General features: G+C 36.9%; 1 protein-coding gene across 2 annotated transcripts in view; it reads right to left on the bottom strand.

The window, feature by feature from the left end:
• Window positions 1–572: 572 nt before the first annotated feature.
• ppm1e (protein phosphatase, Mg2+/Mn2+ dependent, 1E) overlaps window positions 573–16,578 on the bottom strand; it is a 63,407-nt gene continuing 47,401 nt past the window's right edge. The window contains exons 7-9 of one of the 2 annotated variants that reach the window (XR_008829684.1): window positions 10,118–10,211; window positions 8,741–9,926; window positions 573–8,695 (exon numbers count right to left, since the gene is read on the bottom strand). Coding sequence is in view for 1 of the 2 variants with exons in the window: in XM_056396761.1 (XP_056252736.1) it covers window positions 8,992–9,926; window positions 10,118–10,211 (1,029 nt within the window). In the remaining variant the exon portion in view is untranslated. Of the gene's footprint in view, window positions 9,927–10,117; window positions 10,212–16,578 lie in introns of both variants that reach the window. The other variant, XM_056396761.1, reaches the window with a different exon arrangement.

The raw sequence follows: 16,578 nt of genomic DNA, 5'->3' as shown, positions 1-16,578 counted from the left end.
GAAACCTGAGAGAAGAACCCAGGGTTTTGTGTTGTGTTTTTATAAGCTTGTGTGTTTTGTACAATCTCAACTGGAAAGGTAACTGGCAACTAAAGCTTTCAGATAAATCTAGTGGTGCATTTCCCTCTGAAATGTATTGGAGAAGTATAAAGTAGCATAACATGGAAGTAAGTTTCCTCAATATTGATGTAAAACTAGTCAAATTAAACCTTTGTCTTGGTACTGTAGCATCCATTTATTAATTTCAAACTGAATGTGCTGAGGCGCTCAGCATGAAGAACAAAGAATGTGTATCTGTCCAAATACTTACAGTCTGGGCTGTATGTACAGAGTTGAGGGGTGGCCAGCTGTAGGCTCACTCGTGTTTACTCATTTTGCAAATGTGCTCTCTTCTTTAAAATTGTGTCTCACCAACACCACCACCCCTTCAAACATTTCTAAACCTGCCCTTGTGGGTAAGTGATGTCAGGAGCAGATGAAAGGCTTTAGTTGGCCAATCATGAGCAGAAACTTCACTTGAAGAAAGAAACCAAACTGACAAAGTAAAGAAAAGAAAAAGCGTCAGCCAAAGACTTGGTCTAATCTTTATATACATGATAATTAGTCACCAGTTACAATACACATATTAATATATACTACAGGAACACAGATAATACAGGTACTCAACGTGTGTTTTACTGTTTTTTTTTGTTTTGTTTTTTTAAACCTATCCTGCATGTTGAATAAGAGCCAATCATGGGGTTTGTCTTCAAGCCCGGAGGACAAGAAGGAGAGGGCTGCTGGCTTGAACCAATCACAGTCCTCAGTGATCATATCCCCTTCATCCATATTGACCACTGGTCTAAATTTGAACAGATTGCATAGAGGCAGTCTTTTCAAATGTACACCGATGTCCAAACTGCTGAGGAATGCCAATACAACTGAAATGTCCTGCCTCATGTATCACCGCTCCTTTTTGAAGAGGAAAGCTTCACATTCATTTTTCCATGGTCGTGCAAATCATTTAAGCTTAGCTTTTAAACTCAAAAACTAGCTGGTCACAGACTTGGTGATGTGTTCTAGAGAAATGTCATATTTCACAAGGAGAAGGTGAAATCACTTCTTGTAGAAAGTGTAGGAGTGTGTTAAGTGAACCTTACCACAGGCAGAAAGTTATGATTCATAATCCTATTCTCTATGGGAAAAATGAATGGGAAATTGCCTTCATGAACTCAGCATTTATGCTCTGTGACCTTTCAAGTATGGCTGACAGAACTACATTTTGTTGCATCCTTCAGCAGAAGACAAACCCCCAGAGAGCCTTTTAATGCAACGTCATTATTGCTTACAGAGAGAAAGAAAAAGCTTTTTTGTGTACATAGACACACAGTGCAGATTCATGGAGGGCCCTATTGTTAGACACAGATTATGGGAGAGCAGAGCTGAACTTCTGCTTGCTTTCATCATCAGGGCAGGGAAACATCCGACTCAGAGGAACCTTTAGTGCAGGCAGCAGAGCGTGAGCGAGTGAGGGTTTCTCGAGCTTAGGTAGAGGATTTACCACAAGGGATGATGGGGAACGTTTTTATTGCTCATACAGTGACAACTTCTGGCAATTTTCAATATGACGACTAACAGTGTATAACTAACTCACAGGCTTTGGGTGAAGGTTTTGGTGAATGCAACCCATGGATCCTTGTCACTGAGCACTGTTGTGGTACATCTCACCTTTAGGAGCGCAGAGAGTGCGGCACTGAGCTTCACAGCAACACTAAAGACCTGCTGTGAAACCACATTTGTGATTTGAAAAAACAGCAGCGAATGGCAGGGGGACAGAAAACTACTGCTGCACTGCACAGCTGCTCTGAGACGTGGCCACAAGTACAACATGCCTCAGCGAATCGGTCCATACAGAGCAGTTTTCCATGGCAGCACAGAACTGCCACCAGTTACAAAAAATACAACAAATCAGAAATGTATTTCGCTAGAATGAAATCATCTTACTGTTACAACAAGAAAAAAAAAAAAAGATCTTGTAATAATGACAAAAGACCAAGAGTTATCATGACAAAGCATCTCATTGTAAGAAGAAATGAATCTTGTTATAATATGAGAAGTCTTGTACAGAGCGCCCGAAGTGCTTAAAGATATTTTTTAGCTACACTAGCTCTGTGGTCTGTCAATGGCAATGTCTGTCAGTCTGTCCACCACTTTGGTCTCGACTAAAATATCTCAAAAATTCTTGTATGCATTGCCATGAAATCTGGTACAGACATATAGTCACCAGAGGAAAAAGACAACTAAGATTTCCTGACTTATTCTCTAGTGCCAGCAGGATGTTTACAAGTTTTGGTTTTATAGCGAAATCTCTTGACAAACATTGGATGGATTGCCATGAAACTTGGTGCAGATATTCATGGTCTTAAGAGGATGATTTGTAATTATTTTGGTGACCCCATGACCTTTCAATCTACCTCCACTACCGGGTCAAACTGTCACTTATCCTGTAATAAGTGAATGTGGTGCAGACACTCGTGATACCTTCAGGATATGAACTGTGATAACTGCCATCATCAGGTCAACATTTTTATTTGACCATGACTTGGCTTACGCCTAAATACTTGTAAAATGATAACATCTCCATCATAGTGCTAATTAGTGTATGTTAGCATGCTAACACTCCAAACTAAGATGAACACCATGGTAAACATTATACCTGCTGAACATCAGCATTGTCAATGTGAGCATGTTATCACCATTGTGCCACCTTTTTTGCACAAGATAACTTGTGCACATCTTTCGGGACTTCGGGGTCTTTGTAGTTTTGTCATTATGAAGAGAAAACATAAAAGTGGTGTTTTCACCTCTATACTGTAAAAATAAATTACTGTGAGCACTTCACTGTGTTGCCAGATGTCAGCAATTAAACAGAAAAGGATGGCCTGTACTAGGACAATAATAAGGTTGTACCAGATTTTTTTTTTTTTGTTCTAGAAACACAATAACCAGACTTGGTGTTCTGTCACCATAATTAATTCACCAAATAATTTTTAACATGTAAACACTAAATCCATCTCTATCCAGAACTATGACTGTATGACTGCTGAGTTTTTGTACAGAAGCAACCATTTTATTTTTAATATACTACTACTGAAATGATCAAACTTTTACTAGATTGTTTATTGAAATGAATGAACCCCAGCTATTCACAGAATGATCCCTTGTAAAGGATGCAGCACTTAGAGAAGAAATACAGAGCTTTAAGTCCAACCTAAACATGAAAATATATTGTTTGTCAGTCAAACTGTCAGTAGTAGACGATGGTCTCGGGTGTCAATTTCTGACTCTAAACCATCCACCTCCACCTCTCTCTGAGGTTTTATGGCGCTATAATAACATCATACTACTTTAGCCTTTGCTTCTCAGAGACAATTCACATGACCACAGGAGGTCGCCAGTCTAGAAAATAGCGATCTATAGGTTGGTTTAAGCGTCTGAGCGACTACTGCTGTTTTTTTTGTTTTTTTTGTTTTGCTTTGGTGAAGAATGAATGAAAGCGAGGGTGGTGCACCTTTGAATTCATCAGAACATCTTTGATTTAACTCAGATGTGCATAAAGTAGATAAAGACTAATTGGAACAAATTTTTACCTGACAAATGTCTGTCCTTTAATTAATTTCTGCAACGTAAAGACTCAGCAGATGTCAGTTGAAATAGAAATCTTTGTCATTATAACAAGATCCTAAGAAAACCATTTTGTCTCATGGTGGCACCTCTGCTTCTCTACGGTTTACTGCCCTGTGTGATCTGTGTAAAAGATCTAATCTGCGATCTAAACAACTTGTAAGACAGTAGCTGTAAGTGAGGCCCAAACTCCACAGCAGCTCAGTTTACTCACATGTTCCTCATCTCTAATCAACCTTTACTAGTCATCTAACACCTGCAGAGTTGGAATAAAAACCTACAAACTACTGATATAATCTGATTGGCAAGATGTTTTTTAAGGCTGATACTGATAAAAAAAAAAAAAGAACTCAAAGCTGCAGAATGGATATATAGTATTTTAAGCCAATAATTAACATCTTTAAGTATGTTTTCCCGAGATTTTTAATTCATGTCAGGGTGAGAGAGCAGGGTGAAACAGCAGCTAGGCCACGATAGGACTATAACTCTCCAGTGAAAGCCAAACCGGTTCAACACCTTTATATACTTTAGCAGCTCTTGAAGGCAGAGGCTGAGTTTACAGACTGATGCCCCTCAAGTATTCAACAGCATCACATCCTCACCTCCACCTCAGTCTGGCGGTAGGAGATTGTGACAATCCAACATCTTACTGTTTAAAGTCAATATCTGAGCCATCTGTCGGGCCTCATGGAACATGGATTAAAACCATTGATTTACAAGACAGAATTATTATATGTACACTCCTCCAGCACTCACTCAACTCACAATTAGTACTCATAAAATACATACACATCCATGCCCAAGTGAATAGGTAAAATGACTGTGATTTCCATTGGTTTCCGGTACTTCTCCCATCTTCTTTGGGTATCAACCAATGCTTCTAGAGACAATGACTGTAGTGATACTTCCACAAAGGGATCCAGTGGCTTTAGTTTGTTGAGTTGAGTGTCTTGACAGTACATTCCTCATAGCTAGATGCCCCCCAAAAAAGAACAGCCCACCCCCTCCAAAAAAAAAAAAAAACCCCAAAAAAACAAAAACAAAAACACCACGTCATGTCAACTTACTTCACAGAGTCTCTGAGGACGTTCTGGGACATGAGGTACATTCTGCTCCACTGACAGTTTGATGCTCTTCACTTGTCAGTCCACAGGATGGTTACAGGAGACTCCGAGGTGAGTCTACCAGCAAGACTGAAAGAGGAGGTGATGGCCCTCTGTGTCAAAGATGACAAACCAGCAGTTGTCGGATAAATCACCTGTTTTGATATCACACCTGCTGGGTGCTTCATCAACCAGTGACTGGGCCAGGAAAGTGGAGGAGTGATTGACAGAACCTGGTTATCACGTACATCCTGACATTTAGAAAATCACTGCATCAACCAAAGAATGTGGTATGACAATGTTAGGGAATGTCTGGGAAAAGTTAATGCATCCAAATGAAACTTCAGTAAACCCCACCCCTGAACAGCGACTGTCCAATCATTGTTTAGAAACCGCAACTAGGCACGGCAAAGAACATCGACCATGTATTTGTTAGCCTTTCCAAACCCATAAACACAAGATGTGTGTGTTTGTCTGCTGTAGCATAAGCTGTAAATGTTAAATATCATGTTTAGTGTAACATTATCAGCTCCAGTAACCTCAGCACAATCTTTACCTGAGATAGCATTACATTTGCCTGTCAGTTAGTCCTCATCCTCAAAGCCTTTTGTCTTGGGACTCTCATAACCGCTTTGTTGTTTGTCCAAGTATGTTTTTCCACAAGCTAAGAATCCAAGGATGGTTATGACAGAGGGAAATAATGATTTTCCATTTTCCATTGTCGTACTGTAAAGTATGTAACACTGGGGTTAGCTAGCGCTGCCCTTTGTGCAAGAGCAGTACTGCTCCATTACCTCTATGTCTTCTACATGGATTATCAGATGGCGAGGATGCTACCTTGTAGCTTTAGCCTCCGTCTTTTAGCATAATATCTTGTACGTAGAATATTTAAAATCCTTTAACAGCATTTTTTTTTCAAAATGTGTTTACAGCCAACTCGGGAAGATTACAAGTATCAGCTAGCTAGATATGATTAAAATCGGTTGTCATTTCAGCTGCGAAAATCAACAGTTGCTGTCCAGAAACGAGAAGCCGCTTTTGTCAACTTCTGTGTGAATCGAGGATCCATTTTTTCAAAAATTACCAGGAATCTGGAGTGGTACAACAAAAAGCCAGAAAGGTGTAGCAAGAGTAACTAAGGGGGGTGGGGCTTAGCGAATGTCAATTGCTCCAACAACACATGGAAAATATTACAGTATGAGAGGGAACAAAAGGATTTTAAGTGTATTAATGTGAATAGGAACATTTTGATACTTTGAAAGTTATGAATTTAATGTGGCTCACGGTTGATTTTCATTAAAGTTTCATGGTTATTTGTGGGATAGTTAGTTATTGAGTATGGTTAGACACAGTAATGCTATAGGGTGTATTTGAGGGAAAGTTACACATATAATGCAAAGTGACAGACGTTGTTCCATAGATCAGTGTCACCAAGTGAACTATGTATGGGTGCCATCAGCCCTTAGACATTGATATGAATCTTATATGGAACTTTTCATGATAGTATCATCATATAAGTCAGTAAGAAGGTTATTATTTGATGATTACATAGTTGTTTGTTAATAATGATTATAAATTAGCATTAAAGACGAACCCTATAGATGGACTACCTTATTTGGTGTTGGATTTATCAAAACCAATGAAAATCAGTGGAAAACGTTTTCTTATATCTTAGTCAGGTGTTGCAGGAGAGTGCAGTCTTATGAAAGCTGGCATAAAGACTGAGTTTGCTATGACTTGCTAACATAACTGAAGTGCAGCACTGTCAGCAGTGTGTTAGACAGCAGAGAGGGGGCACTCCATTGTAGAATCTAGATCACATCAGAGAAAGATCCAATTATAAAGGCGCTGTTGGGCCATGGGAGCCAGCCTCAGTGGATTACTCTGACAGTGGGAGATGTCTTGGAGTTGGTGATGACTGGGGTGTTTGCTATGTAGTATTGTTGCTGTGCAGCTGTTAACACCACAACTTTATTTAAAGATAGAATACTCTGCTCTTTTACATCAGGCTACTGAGAGCCTGCCCAAAAATGGGTAGATTCTCTTCATGCTATTCAAAGGACTATGAATCTTAAAGGACTTTTTGAGAAACGTGCTTATTCACTTTCTTGATGAGAAGATAAATACTGTACAAACTTTCTCATGTCTGTATACTAAAGAAGCCACAGCCGGCAGATGATTGGTTTAGCTTGGCATAAATCATCAAGAAAGCGATTAAGTATATTTCCCAAAATGTCACACTATTCCATTTGATCGCACAAGCCAGACTTGTCCTTAATGGTGATATTAACACATAAATTGAATAATTAGTGAATATGTGTGTAAGGGGAAGCATTTGTTCTGCAGCGTTCAGCGAACCTGGTGTGACATTAAACGGTTGTGCATTTATCAAGCCTGTAGGAAATACTTCTGTTCAGTGGGTTTTGTGTGAAGGTAAATACACTTGAAACACTTGCAATAACTATGTGGCTCAACAGCAACTATAACAAAAATATATTTGTAAATACCCCTCCCCAAGAAACCCATTATCCCAGGAGTATATCCCCATCTGGAATGCTGGACTACATAAAGCATTTATTCAGGTAAGTGACTGCTAATCTTTTATAATCCGGTGTTAAGTGCTTTTATCTGTAGACAAATTGTTGCTGGATAATGGCTGGGTCATTGACTTTATGTGAGGGGGCAGAACATCATGTGCCTTCAGAAACCAGGAGCAACAATTTTTCCAGCCTTGTCTATGAACTTTATTCATCTGCCACCTAAGCATTGCTGAGAGAACAATGAGGCAAGCTGCGCCATTAGAGCTTAATATAATGCTCAGTCGCTTGACATTCTTGTCAGCTGTCTTAAGACCAAAGATGGTATGTGTCACCTCACCCTGCAGTTACACCTTGGCAACATAAAATAGAAGGAAAGAGAAATAATAAAGCTGAATGATAACACAGTCAACCTCTTTCACATTGCTGGTATGTCTAAAGGGCCGTCCTTCCTCTTATATGCAGAAAAATGTGTGCAGATGGGTCATTTTAAGAGATGATACACAAATTTGTTTTGTGTGCTACCCTTCCAATGAAGGGTAAACTTAATGCTACTATACGTCTACACTCATACTTCAGACAAGAGTTGACCTTTCAACTTTGTGGGAACAGTTTGGGCTTATTCCTTTTTCAACCAGAGCATGACCAGTTCATCAGCAAGTTGATTGTGGTGCTGCCCTCAAAAATCTGGTATTTGTCAGCTAGTTTCACCTAACATCAGTTTCTGACCTTGCTAATGCGGTTGTGGCTGAATGGGAGCAAATCCCAGCTGCCAGGTTCCAAACCTTTGAAGAAACCCTTCAAAGAAGAGTGGGGGGTGTTATAACAGCTCATTAATGCTCTTGGAGTGACATGCTCAGCTGTCACATATGGGTGTAGTTACTTCTGGTCAAGAAGTGTATACTCTTGCTTCTGCAAGTGGTGAGATCAAATTTTTCTTTCTGCTTGTACTTGAAAGGAACCAATTTTCCCTCCTCTCCAAAATACATCATTTCTGTCTCAAGACACTTCCGAGAGTGTGGAGCAACCAAGCATTCAAATTAAACTTTAACAAGTGTTCAGACTGAATTCAAATTAACCTTTGTCTAACCTAGCACTGAGGAGCTCTTGTTCCAATACAGACTTAGGCTCCAGCTACGAAGCACTATTTTATGTGACCACTCAGTGTCCAGGTGATTGATAATAAAATTTACCTGCAACTCCAGTTCTTCCTGTTATTTGCCTCTAAACTTCCTCATTCATCCTTGTTCAAGAAGTAGAGTCACAAAGCTCAAGATACTGTAGGTAGAACATTTTTTGCTCAAGTTGAAACATTTTTGAATCTTAATTTGCCCCCAACTGTTCTTTTCATAGACTTAGTAGGCAGTGGTGCAGCCTCTAAGATATTAGAAACTACATCCTCTCCATCGATGGAGAGGATGCAGTTTAACAATTTACCTACAGCATTTAGGAGCAGGGCTTGTGCTCAGTGGGCCAGCGTACATTTGGAAACAATTCGGCTTAGGACAGAGAGCACCACTCTTCCGACAAAGACTCAATAATCACGTAACAACTGCAGGAGCCACAACTACCTACTATCAAAGAAAGACGTGTTGTTGAAGGCAGAGGTGGGTGGAGGGATGGGTGGGCTGAGGGGCAGGGAGCAGGGCTGAATAAATGAAGGAGATGGTTTGGTTTGGGTCACCTCTTCAGATGGTGGCATCATAGGGCAGTTGAGGCACTGCCACTCCAGGCTTTCGATTGGAGTAGCGCTGCGTGTAGGGCAGCAAGTGGCCAGATGGTGACAGGCCTAACAGCTCCCTAGATCTGCCTGGCCACCTACGGCTCCATAAGCGACTACCATAACCATGCCTGCGGCTTCGCCTCACTGCCTGCCCCAACAGCATGGCTGTCTGGGGCCAGAGTGGGTCCGTGAAGCTAGAGATGCTGGACTCCTGAAAAGGGATACAGGACCTGCGCCTCAGTGGGCGTTCTTCTTGGTAGATGCGGGAGGCTGTGAAGAGGTCAGGACTAAAGTCGGAGCAGGGCTGCCGTGAGCCCTGGGTCAGGGAGATGCGGCCCTCCAGCGATGGCCCCAGCAGGCTGAGGCTAGTTCTGTCTGTGAACGAGTCCGTTCGGTCTTCATAGCCGAGGTCAGCGGGGGCCGAGCACTGCTGCAGGGGCCAGCCTCCGCGACCCTTCCCCCCGATGTCCGCAGTGCTGCCTCCCTCTCCACCATCACGCTCTGCCCTGACTGCCTCGTCTTCCTCCTCCTCCTCCTCCTGTTCCTCCTCCTCCACTTCGGCTGGCTCTTCCTCCTCCACCTGTCCCTCCACCACACCCTCCTCCTCGTCCTCAGTGCTGGTGGGTGCCGGGGAGCGTGGGTCCCGCAAGAAGACCACTATTACAGTGATATTATCACTAGAGCCTGCATCACGGGCAGAGGCCACCAGCTTGTGGGCCACCATGGTGGTGTCTCCAGTGTTCTCCTGGAGGTGGTCGCTGACTACCCGCACCGCCTCATCTGGACTCACTGTGTCCCAGAAGCCATCACAGGCCAGAATCAGGTAGTCTTCTGAACCGTCCAGTGGGAAGATACTATGGTCTGCATCACCACAGATGTAGGGTTTGTGCTCTGAGTCCCCTGTCAATATGAACAACAGGTTAGTCTGTTAGGGCCTGCTTCTACCAGCATTCATGGCAGCAAAAGTTTGCACTTTGCAGTTGATCTGAGTGAAATGAGTGAACCGTGAACAGTAAAACTGTGCTTAATTTTCTTGAACAATGGTAAACTCAGTGTGGTATACAGAGTGCCTGACTGAACAAGTAGTTTACCTATTGCTCTGGATACAGACAAACTGCCATTGACCCTCCATGTGCCAAACCAGATTACACAGCCTCCCAGAGCCTCGATCCTCTGCTTCTCATCCTGCAGAGACACACGAAGCACAACTAGCTTTAGTGGTTGGTCATAATGGTGATGACTGTCACATGGTGTACAACAACCTGAAGTAGCCGACAATATGTTTCCTGCCTCTGCTGTACACTTAAAGTGCAAGTCCACTCAATTACACTCTTACAACAATACATTAATACAGGTGGTGCTTTTGGGTTGGTTGGTATGATATTTCATAATGTTTTTATACCTTTCTATACTATGACGTTTTTATACCTTACTATACTATGACGTTTTTTAACGTTTTTATGCCTTGCTATACAATGTCATTTTTTATGCCTTAATATGCTATAAAATTTTTATGCCTTGCTATACTATGACATTTTTTAATGTTTTTAATACCTTGCTATACTATGACATTTTTATGCCTTGCTAAACTATGACGTTTCTTAACGTTTTTATGCCTTGCTATACTAAGATGTTCTTTGATGTTTTTATGCCTTACTATATACTAAGACGTTTTTATGACTTACTATACTAAGATGTTTTATGCTTTACTATACTATGATGTTTTTTTAACGTTTTTATTCCTTACTATATTATGATGTTTTTTGACGTTTTTATGCCTTACTATACTATGACGTTTTTTATTGTTTTTATGCCTTGCTATACTATGACGTTTGTATGACTTGCTATACGATGTCATTTTTTTAACGTTTTCATGCCTTGCTATGCTATTTTTTTAAAGTATATTTTTTCAGGCTTTTTATGCCTTTATTTGACAGGACAGTAAAGACACAGGAGATGGGGGAATAACATGCAGTAAGGGCCATCCGATGCAGGACTCGAACCGGGGCTGACGGCAGCCTCTACACATGGGGCGCCTGCTTAGACCACTACGCTACACAACGACATTTTTATGACTTTATATACTAGGACGTTTTTATGACTTACTATACTAAGATTTTTTATTCCTTACTACATTATGATGTTTTTTGACGTTTTTATGCCTTGCTATACTATGGCGTTTTTATGACTTGCTATACAATGTCATTTTTTTAACGTTTTCATGCCTTGCTATACTATGACGTTTTTTAATGTTTTTATGCCTTGCTATACTATGGCGTTTTCATGCCTTGCTATACTATGACGTTTTTTAATGTTTTTATGCCTTGCTATACTATGACGTTTTTTTAAAGTATATTTTTTCGGGCTTTTTATGCCTTTATTTGACAGGACAGTAAAGAGACAGGAGATGGGGAATGACATGCAGTGAGGGCCATCCGATGCGGGACTCGAACCGGGGCCGACTGCAGCGAGAACTGTGGCCTCTACACATGGGGCGCCTGCTTAGACCACTACGCTACGCGACGCCCCTATATACTTTTTTACGCCTTACTATTACGTTTTTTAACGTTGTTATGCCTTGCTATACTATGATGTTTTTATGCCTTAATATGCTATAACGTTTTTATGCCTTACTATACTATGACGTTTTTTGACATTTTCATGCCTTGCTATACTATGACGTTTTTATGCCTTAATATGCTATAACGTTTTTATGCCTTACTATACTATGACGTTTTTTGACATTTTCATGCCTTGCTATACTATGACATTTCTTAATGTTTTTATACCTTGCTATACTATGACGTTTTTATGCCTTGCTATACTATGATGTTTTTTAGCGTTTTTATGCCTTGCTATACTAAGACGTTTTTATGACTTATTATACTAAGATGTTTTATGCTTTACTATAATATGATGTTTTTTTAACGTTTTTATGCCCTACTATATTATGACGTTTTTTGACGTTTTTATGCCTTACCATACTATGACGTTTTTATGCCTTACTATACTATGATGTTTTTATACCTTACTATACTATGATATTTCATAATGTTTTTATACCTTTCTATACTATGACGTTTTTATACCTTACTATACTATGACGTTTTTGGACGTTTTTATGCCTTGCTATACTATGACATTTTTTAATGTTTTTAATACCTTGCTATACTAAGATGTTCTTTGATGTTTTTATGCCTTACTATACTAAGACGTTTTTATGACTTACTATACTAAGATGTTTTATGCTTTACTATAATATGATGTTTTTTAACATTTTTATGCCTACTATATTATGACAATTTTTTGACGTTTTTATGCCTTACTATACTATGACGTTTTTTGACATTTTCATGCCTTGCTATACTATGACATTTCTTAATGTTTTTATACCTTGCTATATTATGACGTTTTTATGCCTTGCTATACTATGACATTTTTTATGTTTTTATGCCTTACTATACTATGACGTTTATACCTTACTATACTATGATGTTTTTTAACGTTTTTATACCTTGCTATACAATGTCATTTTTTATGCCCTACTATACTATGACGTTTTTTGATGTTTTTATTCCTTACTATACTATGACATTTTTTAATGTTTTTATACCTTGCTATACTATGACGTTTTTATACCTTACTATACTATGATGTTTCATAATGTTTTTATACCTTTCTATACCATGACGGTTTTATACCTTACTATACTATGACGTTTTTTAACGTTTTTATGCCTTACTATACTAAGACGTTTTTATGACTTACTATACTAAGATGTTTTATGCTTTACTATAATATGATGTTTTTTAACGTTTTTATGCCCTACTATATTATGACATTTTTTGACGTTTTTATGCCTTACTATACTATGACGTTTTTTACGTTTTTATGCCTTACTATACTATGATGTTTTTTAACGTTGTTATGCCTTGCTATACTATGACGCTTTTATGCCTTAATATGCTATAACGTTTTTATGCCTTACTATACTATGACATTTCTTAATGTTTTTATACCTTGCTATATTATGACGTTTTTATGCCTTGCTATACTATGATGTTTTTTTTAATGTTTTTATGCCTTACTATACTATGACGTTTATACCTTACTATACTATGATGCTTTTTAACGTTTTTATGCCTTGCTATACAATGTCATTTTTTATGCCTTACTATACTATGACGTTTTTTGATGTTTTTATTCCTTACTATACTTTGACATTTTTTAATGTTTTTATACCTTGCTATACTATGACGTTTTTATGCCTTACTATACTATGACGTTTTTTATACCTTACTATACTATGATGTTTCATAATGTTTTTATACCTTTCAATACCATGACAGTTTTATACCTTACTATACTATGACGTTTTTTAACGTTTTTATGCCTTACTATAATATGACGTTTTTTTATCGTTTTTATGCCTTGCTATCCTATGACGTTTTTATGACTTACTACAATAAGACGTTTCTTAATGTTTTTATACCTTGCTATACTATGATGTTTTTTTATGATTTTATGCCTTACTATACTATGACGTTTTTTACGTTTTTATGCCTTGCTATACTATGACGTTTTTATGACTTACTATACTATGATGTTTTTAACGTTTTTATGCCTTACTATACTATGACGTTTTTATGCCTTGCTATACAATGTCATTTTTTATGCCTTACTATACTATGACGTTTTTTGATGTTTTTATTCCTTACTATACTATGACATTTTTTAATGTTTTTATACCTTGCTATACTATGACGTTTTTATGCCTTGCTAAACTATGACGTTTCTTAACGTTTTTATGCCTTGCTATACTAAGATGTTCTTTGATGTTTTTATGCCTTACTATACTAAGACGTTTTTATGACTTATTATACTAAGATGTTTTATGCTTTACTATAATATGACGTTTTTTGACGTTTTTATTCCTTACTATAGTATGATGTTTTTTGACGTTTTTATGCCTTACTATACTATGCCGTTTTTTATTGTTTTTATGCCTTGCTATACTATGACGTTTTTATGACTTGCTATACTATGATGTTTTTTGATGTTTTTTATGTTTTTTATACCTTACTATACTATGACGTTTATACCTTACTATACTATGATGCTTTTTAACGTTTTTATGCCTTGCTATACAATGTCATTTTTTATGCCTTACTATACTATGACGTTTTTTGATGTTTTTATTCCTTACTATACTTTGACATTTTTTAATGTTTTTATACCTTGCTATACTATGACATTTTTATGCCTTACTATACTATGACGTTTTTATACCTTACTATACTATGATGTTTCATAATGTTTTTATACCTTTCAATACCATGACAGTTTTATACCTTACTATACTATGACGTTTTTTAACGTTTTAATGCCTTAATATGCTATAACGTTTTTATGCCTTGCTATACTATGACATTTTTTAATGTTTTTAATACCTTGCTATACTATGACATTTTTTAATGTTTTTAATACCTTGCTATACTATGACATTTTTATGCCTTGCTAAACTATGACGTTTTTTACGTTTTTATGCCTTGCTATACTAAGATGTTCTTTGATGTTTTTATGCCTTATTATACTAAGACGTTTTTATGACTTACTATACTAAGATGTTTTATGCTTTACTATACTATGATGTTTTTTTAACGTTTTTATTCCTTACTATAGTATGATGTTTTTTGACGTTTTTATGCCTTACTATACTATGCCGTTTTTTATTGTTTTTATGCCTTGCTATACTATGACGTTTTTATGACTTGCTATACAATGTCATTTTTTTAACGTTTTCATGCCTTGCTATACTATGACGTTTTTTGATGTTTTTATGCCTTACTATACTATGACGTTTTTTATGACTTACTATACTAAGATGTTTTATGCTTTACTATACTGTTTTTTTGAACGTTTTTATGCCCTACTATATTATGACGTTTTTTGATGTTTTTATGCCTTACTATACTATGACATTTTTTTATGTTTTTATGCCTTGCTCTACAAAGACATTTTTATGCCTTGCTATACTATGACGTTTATACCTTACTATAATAAGACGTTTTTTAACTTTTTTATGCCTTGCCTTACTATGATGCTTTTATAACTTACTATACAATGTCATTTTTTGTCCCTTACTATATTATGACGTTTTTTAAATTTTTTTATGCCTTACTTTACTATGACGTTTTTTAACGTTGTTATACCTTGCTATACTATGACGTTTTTATGCCTTAATATGCTATAACGTTTTTATGCCTTCCTATACTAAGACGTTTTTATGACTTGTTATACTAAGATGTTTTATGCTTTACTATAATATGATGTTTTTTTAATGTTTTTATGCCCTACTATATTATGACGTTTTTGACGTTTTTATGCCTTGCTATACTATTACGTTTTTATGCCTTAATATGCTATAACGTTTTTATGCCTTACTATACTATGACATTTCTTAATGTTTTTATACCTTGCTATATTATGACGTTTTTATGCCTTGCTATACTATGATGTTTTTTTTAATGTTTTTATGCCTTACTATACTATGACGTTTATACCTTACTATACTATGATGCTTTTTAACGTTTTTATGCCTTGCTATACAATGTCATTTTTTATGCCTTACTATACTATGACGTTTTTTGATGTTTTTATTCCTTACTATACTTTGACATCTTTTAATGTTTTTATACCTTGCTATACTATGACGTTTTTATGCCTTACTATACTATGACGTTTTTATACCTTACTATACTATGATGTTTCATAATGTTTTTATACCTTTCAATACCATGACAGTTTTATACCTTACTATACTATGATGTTTTTTTAACGTTTTTATGCCTTAATATGCTATAACGTTTTTATGCCTTGCTATACTATGACATTTTTTAATGTTTTTAATACCTTGCTATACTATGACATTTTTTAATGTTTTTAATACCTTGCTATACTATGACATTTTTATGCCTTGCTAAACTATGACGTTTCTTAACGTTTTTATGCCTTGCTATACTAAGATGTTCTTTGATGTTTTTATGCCTTATTATACTAAGACGTTTTTATGACTTACTATACTAAGATGTTTTATGCTTTACTATACTATGATGTTTTTTTAACGTTTTTATTCCTTACTATATTATGATGTTTTTTGACGTTTTTATGCCTTACTATACTATGCCGTTTTTTATTGTTTTTATGCCTTGCTATACTATGACGTTTTTATGACTTGCTATACTATGATGTTTTTTTTAATGTTTTTATGCCTTACTATACTATGACGTTTATACCTTACTATACTATGATGCTTTTTAACGTTTTTATGCCTTGCTATACAATGTCATTTTTTATGCCTTACAATACTATGACGTTTTTTGATGTTTTTATTCCTTACTATACTTTGACATTTTTTAATGTTTTTATACCTTGCTATACTATGACGTTTTTATGCCTTACTATACTATGACGTTTTTATACCTTACTATACTATGATGTTTCATAATGTTTTTATACCTTTCAATACCATGACGGTTTTATACCTTACTAT

The sequence above is a fragment of the Seriola aureovittata genome, chromosome 15 (genome assembly GCF_021018895.1).
Source record: "Seriola aureovittata isolate HTS-2021-v1 ecotype China chromosome 15, ASM2101889v1, whole genome shotgun sequence".
Taxonomy (NCBI): Eukaryota; Metazoa; Chordata; class Actinopteri; order Carangiformes; family Carangidae; genus Seriola; species Seriola aureovittata.
Note: the sequence above shows the minus strand (reverse complement) of the source record. Positions and strands in the feature narration are given on the sequence as shown.